We start from the raw sequence: 7,500 nt of genomic DNA on the forward strand, positions 1-7,500 counted from the left end.
CGACGATAAAGTAAAGGTAAAGTAGCTCTATTTAACGTCGGTACTTCCTTTCAGCTACGAGGCTGGTATCAATAGAAGCTGACGGTGCCTCCTTTACCCCCCTCCCTCTGTCGATCAGTGCCTCATTATGGTAATGAAGCTACAGCTGCACAAATCAGAGGAAAGTCCAAACAGAGGTTAAAGTCTTACGACCTCTAACTATCTAAGACGCAAACCAGTCAATGAAAAGGGAAATCAAATAAATAAATAAATAAATAAATAAATAAGTATAAATCAGAAAATCTTTACATGGCATGTGCATCTCAAGTATTTGAAATACCGCGTGCGACGGTTTAGAACAAAAATTAACAATTATTTGCGGAAGGCAAGGAGAATATCTGTGAATAATTGCTTTAGCATAATAGGCCACGTTCGATATATCAATATTCCCGCATTGCTACGAGTCTTTCTGATCAAATGTCACGGCTCAGTTCTGTTTTCTTTGTCTCACAAGTCTCAAGGGGGATTTCTAAACAAAACAATATTCAAATTTAACCATAAAGCCTCGTAGCCATTGTGTGAATATTGATATATCGAACGTGGCCTATTACATAGGTTATTATTTGAAAAATAATCTAATATCAGTCTGGCTTCTCTGACTTTATCTCCAAAAGATCTAACAAGTGCTGACCATCTGATGCACTCATTTCTAATTCCGGCCATCCATCCTCGTTACTCCCAGAGAGAACCTCAGCATCTTAACATCTTAACCTCGTCTGTCACCTCGACAAAACGGCTTGCGGCCATTTTGATAAAAAAAAAACGCTTAGGTGATTATCGCGTAATAACCACCTCTAGTGCAACCAATCAGTGCAGAGAAATTTCAATAATCACCTATGTAATTATACTAAGGTAGTTTATTCCAACCAGGAACCCATCTGGAGCGTGCAACTTCCATACAGCGTCTGTGAAACGGCGTTTTCACAAGTAGGTTTATTTTTAGACTAGCCCTTCCCGCGAATTAGGTCAAAAAACAAAGGCAGTTCCGGTTCGGTGACCCTATGACGTCAGCTTAATTTCTTGTAATTGGTCATCGGGCTCCTGTGGGAGTCTCTTTCGCGGGAAATTCAATCTAAAAATAAATCGGTCTGTGAAAACGCCGTTACACAAACACAGTAGAGTTGTAGGCTCCGGGTCATGGGTTCCTGTTCCAACTCAGTACTCTAACAATTCAATTTTTTCCCATCGCTTACCTCCCTCATGTTGTTGTCGAGTTGTGATCACTGAATCTGTGGCAACGGAAACATCTGGCAATGTGTGGATTGTAGTAGGCTTGATTGTTTCCTTTTCATCGATATCTGGCTCAGCTTGTTAAAATATTGAAATAATAAAGGAAAATACGAGCGTCTATTTACGTTGTGAATGCAAAGGTACATGTAACACTCTGAACAAAATTACACCCGCGTCGATTTTCTGGCCTCAAACCAATTTATTAAAAAATGTTGTTTAGTGAGGAAGGCATGGTACATTTTACTTAGAGCAAGACAGGCGCAGATTCGTAAACAACTTAAGTAGATGTAGAGTTGTGGCAACTACAGAGGAATAAAGTTGATGAGCCATACAATGAAGTTGTGGGAAAGAGTAGTGGAAGCTCGACTAAGGGCAGAATTGAGCACTTGTGGGCAGCAGTATGGTTTCAATCCAAGAAAGAGTACTACAGAATGCAGCGTTTGCTTTAAGGATGTTGGTGGAGAAGTACAGAGAAGGCCAGAAGGAGCTGCCTTGTGTCTTTGTAGACCTAGAGAGAGCATATAACAGGGTACCGAGAGAGGAACTGTGGCATTGTATGGGGAATTCTGGAGTGGCAGAGAAGTATGTTAGAGTGGTACAGGTCATGTATGAGAGCTGTAAGACAGTTGTGCTGTAAGGTGGAGGTGGGACTGCACCAAGACTCAGCTTTGAGGCCCTTCTTGTTTGTTATGGTGATGAACAGACTGACAGATGAGGTCAGACAGGAACCTCCATGGACTATGATGTCTGCAGATGATATTGTGATCTGTAGTGAGCAGAGAGCAGGTAGAAGAAAATCTAGAGAAATGGAAGTATGTTTCAAGTTTTCAAGTTTTATTTATTTACAAGAAACAGTTTAAGTTGTTACTAGGCTGGCTTGCAAATAGCGAGAAGCTAATCGTGGCAAGCCAGACTGTACACGAAATTATTTAGACATTTTTTTATTATTATTACATACAACAACAACATGTAAACATTACTCTTTGTGCTTTGAAATACTTAGAAAGTAGAAGAATTTAGGAGAAAAAGAGAAGAAAGCAAGCTAGGTAGAAGAACAATATGTAAAGAGGAAAACTACAGACTATACTTAACCTCAGTTGGAAATTTAATTTTTCATCTTACTAATTAAGGTATCTATATTTTCACTGTCAAAATAGCCACGGATTTAGTCTGCGCGCAACGCCGGTATCCTTGTAACACCTCAGGGTTTAGGAGACAATGCTATTCAAGTCCCCAGGGAACTCATTTGCCTATTTATGCAAACCTTCTCTGGATTTCGGTCTCTTTTGCAAAGTTACGCCGTTCTGGTCCACTGTGAAATTTTTTGCTTTGAACTTTGAGTCTCGCGTTGCCGAAGCCGCAGCACTTCATTATGGCCGTTCGAGCGGAAGCTTTGGCTAACCGTATACAAGTTCAGGGCCCAGGACAAGGACAGCCGCTAGTACACGACCAATAGGTTCAAGCTCAAGAACAACAACTTCAAGCCGAAGCACAACAACCTCAAGCGCCACCGGGCGCCGCGGCTGCCCAAGTTCAGGTTGGCAAGGTTATGTTTTTCACTCTGATGGCCCGGGTCCTTAGTTTACATATCTACCGCGTGCTTTGCCAAGTTTTGCCATTTATGTGTCACTCTGTGGTGCCGCCTCGCTCGTTTGTGTCTGTTGGTGTTTCGTTTTTGCTATTCCGTTCACTTTGCCCCCTTCGTGTGTTCGACCTGAGATATAGTTTGGTCGTGTGTTCGACCTGAGAAAGAGTTTGGTCGTGTGTTCGACCTGAGAAAGAGTTTAGTCGTGTGTTCGACCTGAGAAACAGTTTGGTCGTGTGTTCGACCTGAGAAAGAGTTTGGTCGTGTGTTCGACCTGAGAAAGAGTTTGGTCGTGTGTTCGACCTGAGAAAGAGTTTGGTCGTGTGTTCGACCTGAGAAAGAGTTTGGTCGTGTGTTCGACCTGAGAAAGAGTTTGGTCGTGTGTTCGACCTGAGAAAGAGTTTGGTTGTGTGTTCGACCTGAGAAAGAGTTAGGTGGTGTGTTCGACCTGAGAAAGAGTTAGGTGGTGTGTTCGACCTGAGAAAGAGTTTGGTCGTGTGTTCGACCTGAGAAAGAGTTTGGTTGTGTGTTCGACCTGAGAAAGAGTTAGGTCGTGTGTTCGACCTGAGAAAGAGTTTGGTCGTGTGTTCGACCTGAGAAAGAGTTTGGTCGTGTGTTCGACCTGAGAAAGAGTTTGGTCGTGTGTTCGACCTGAGAAAGAGTTTGGTCGTGTGTTCGACCTGAGAAAGAGTTTGGTTGTGTTTCGACCTGAGAAAGAGTTTGGTCGTGTGTTCGACCTGAGAAAGAGTTTGGTTGTGTGTTCGACCTGAGAAAGAGTTTGGTCTCAAGCGACCGCTGCCCCAGTAACTGCCTAGAGGTGAAAGGCTACGATTTTATCCGTATCCACGTTGCCAGCCCCCTGTGTGCTTGTCCTGTGGCAAGCGAGGCCACTTTGCAAGGTCTTGTAATTAACTCTCGATCTAGGGGCAGTTCCGGCCACCGTAAACAAAATTAGAAGTGTTACACCCAGATTTAGTTAATATGTGGCGTTATTTAAATGTGTTTCATGCAACTCATATCGTCTCGTTTTTTGTTAGTTTCTTTTTTTTTTTCTTTATTATTTTTATTATTATTATTATTATTATTATTATTATTATTATTATTACTATTATTGTTTTTTATTTGTAGTCGGACTTACTTCTTTCCCCTCCCGCTCCTTGCCGTACCAGAAGGGAATTCTAAACCACACCCTATAACCTGTCTCAGGACGGGTTCCTGGTCCGGCCAGGCGGGCGGGTGTTGCCCTCCCTTTTCGTTTTCTATGTTCTTTTTGTTTGGGGTCTACCTTCGCATAGATCGTCGTTCCCTTTTTTTTTCCCATCCTTTTTATCCTAGATCAAGCCCCTCTATTCCTTTGCGGACAAACTAAAAGTTGTTTGCTGCGATTGCGAGGGTCGTCATCCCACCAGATGGGCCGGACCTCTTCCTTAGAGACTGCTATCTCTTCCGTTCCACCAACAAGAAAGGCGCCGTATCGAACAAACCATTCATCGGTTCTGCGATTGCTAATCGTCTATCCCTCCACTTGGCTACACTCAGAATACATAATGGCGAAACTATGCACCGCTTCCGTAGCGGGTGTTCGATAACTATGTCTCTCATAGGTGTTTCCCCAGAAAATGTAGCTAGGCATGTGGGGTGGAAATCCCTCTAGACGACCGAACACTACATGCAAACAGAAATGGTCATGAAGATGTCCCACGCTAATTCGGCCTTGGTTGACAGCGCTTCAACAGTTGCAGGGGATCCTTCTGCGGCAATTTCAGTAACAAATCTGTTTCGCGTCACAATCGAATTGCATGGTTTTTCTCTCGCCTTTCCTTACAAGTTTATATGATCTTGTCTTGGAAGGGGAGTTATTTATTTTCTGAGTTTTGGCGAGAGTATTATTAAAATCCTTGTTGCGGTTTTGTTTTCCGTTTCGATTGCTTTAGAGCGGAAGGCGATGACAAAATCTCCCTTCCCATAACTTAGTATCGCGAAGGCAGTCAGTGGTTGTATTGACAGTGAAAATGGTATACTTTCGGCATAAGAGTTTTCATTTTCTAGACCTTCAATTAGTTTTGTTCTAATCGTCTTCTTAAAACAATTCCTGGATACGTTCTTGAGACTAGTTCGTATCCCATTTCAGATTTTGACACCCACACGTGAAAATGCCTTACTTTGAACGTTAAGTGCGGATTGTTTGGTAAAACAAAGGAAAGGAGAGGAATGAAGGTGTGCCGTACCAAGACAGAATACATGTGTGCGAATTAGAACGGTGAGGTTACAGGAAGAATGAAAGGAAAAGTTTACCATACGGTGGTGAGACCAGCGATGTTGTATGGCTTAGAGACAGTGGCACTGAGTAAAAGACAGGAGGCAGAGCTGGACGTAGCAGAGGTTAAGATGCTGAGGTTCTCTTTGGGAGTAACGAGGATGGATGGCCGGCATTAGAAATGAGTGCATCAGGTGGTCAGCACATGCTAGATGTTTTGAAGATAAAGTCAGAGAGGCCAGACTGATATTGGAGGGATAGGAATATATCGGTAGAAGAATGCTGATAGTGGTTAAACTGCCAGGCAGGAGACTTAGAGGAAGACTAAAGAGGAGATTTATGTAGTGAAAGAGGACATGAAGTTAGTTGATGTGAGAGAGGAGGAGGATGCAGAGGATAGGGTTAGATGGAGGCAAATGATTCGCTGTGGCGACCGCTAAAGAGAACAGCCGAGGAGGAGGAGGAGGAGGAGGAGGAGGATTTTGCCTAAAAACAACGCCCCTCCTACAAATAATTGAATACTTCGTCTCCGCCTCGTCTCGGAAAGGGGAATTGGGCATTCCATGAGGTGTGATTAACTATTCCTAGAGAGAATATAATGATAATGATAATGATGATGATAAATGGACAAACACATGACTTTTGGAGGGCATATAGTTTATTTGTGGCCCAAGTAGCATCATTTGCGCCCGAGCAAAGAGAGGGTGCAAAGGATGCAAAATGAACTTTATGCCCGACAAAAGTGATGTGGTTATCATCATTATCAAAACACAAGGCCAAATCTTACAAATTCATGTAATAAGAAAAAAGATGTTTAACAGAGATAAAGCATGAAACTATGGTATGGAAAGTTGTTGCTACAATACGATCAGTTAAACAAGAGCAAAAATTGAGAACAAAGGAGTACTACTATGCCAACTATGGCATTGAAATGGTATTCTCATGATCTCATTGGCCGGGCAAAGTTGTTTGACATCTCTGCATCCAGTCAGAACCAGGGCGAAAAATGCATTTTTAGCCCGGGCATCTCCCGTTTGGCACGCAAAAATGTGCATTTTACAGAGGGCAGTTTGTCATTTGGCCGCGCGTATTGATAATAATTACTATTATTATGATAGTGATAGTGATTGGCGCCTGTCAAAGAGGGCATTTTATTTTGAACTAACCTTTTTTGTGGCAACTGCTATTGCGCCTTTCGCAAATATAATCCTTTCTGACATCACAGGGTATGTCCTCAAATACTAGATACTCCCTAACAAAGTACATTTTAGCACATGGACCACTGCCGCTTGGTTGATGTATTGCCCAGGGTCTTTTCTTTGGAGTAACCACAGTACTCCTGTTGCATATCCAAGTCCACTTTTCATTCTGTTTATCCAAGCCAATAAAATATTCGGATTCCAACTTCAGTTCTTCAAGTTTACGCGCCAGGAAATTGATTTCCTGTTGATGCTCAATACATACCAGATGGCTCCCACTTTCCGAACATAAATTTCTGCTTTCATTCCATTTAGGGCGTTCTGCCGGTAGTAATTTATAAACAGCGTACTCGTGACAGTTGTAACCAAACGTTGTACCTATAGAAATAATATATAGGTTAGCGGAGCTCCCGTTTTTAACCCCAGAAAGCAATAAATATCTATGGAAATACTTATGCTTCTGCATAAAGCACAAAATTAATAATCATTAGTGTATATAGTTTACAGTGATCAAAGACCTCTGAGCTGACAGCAGTAAACGAAAGAGCCTTCGGCAAACAATAACTGACGACTTTCATGAACAAGTAAAACCGAAATTATATGCGCAGTAACCTCTTTCACAACATTTTCCGTTTGACTGATAATCTTTACACCCTCCCTCTTCAGTTTAGAACAACAGCAGAAATTAATAACTAAAAAGTCAAGCTGAAGAGTAGTAATTCGCTTACTCGACTGCAATTTTATAGTCAAACAAAGCAGCTCACGACTGGACATCCATTTCACACAAAAAGTCTATAAATCGAAAGGTATTAATTAAGTGTGGACAGTCGCCACAGTAATAATGAATTCAGTTCCAAAATAAGCAACCGTAGCCGGCCACAAAACCGCGTGACAAATAAGACAAACGATTGTTATCAAACCGCTTTTCTAAGTCTTATCTGGTATTCGCTTTTGCATCCAGCCAGGCATAGATTTCTTTTCATTTTGAAAAATGTTCCTTTTAAAGCGATAAACGATACTGAAATACCTATAATATTTTCAAAAAAAGATGATTTGACAAAAAAAATCAAAGCTTAGCTATATTCTGTATTTGGGGGTGAAACGTGCCACAAAAAAAAAATTAATTCAATTCAAAGACCTTTAGTTATAAAAACGATCGATAAAAAATAAGAACGACGTTTCGACCGCTC

The 7,500-nt window shown here is 41.7% G+C and overlaps 1 protein-coding gene across 1 annotated transcript in view; it reads right to left on the reverse strand.

The window, feature by feature from the left end:
- Positions 1-7,500, reverse strand: part of LOC138000893 (uncharacterized) — a 44,699-nt gene that overhangs the window by 29,126 nt on the left and 8,073 nt on the right. Inside the window, exons 3-4 of the mRNA XM_068847561.1 lie at positions 6,278-6,688; positions 1,233-1,346 (exon numbers count right to left, since the gene is read on the reverse strand). Coding sequence (XP_068703662.1) covers positions 1,233-1,346; positions 6,278-6,688 — 525 coding nt within the window. The remainder of the gene's footprint in view (positions 1-1,232; positions 1,347-6,277; positions 6,689-7,500) is intronic.

This window comes from Montipora foliosa, chromosome 4, assembly GCF_036669935.1.
Source record: "Montipora foliosa isolate CH-2021 chromosome 4, ASM3666993v2, whole genome shotgun sequence".
Taxonomy (NCBI): Eukaryota; Metazoa; Cnidaria; class Anthozoa; order Scleractinia; family Acroporidae; genus Montipora; species Montipora foliosa.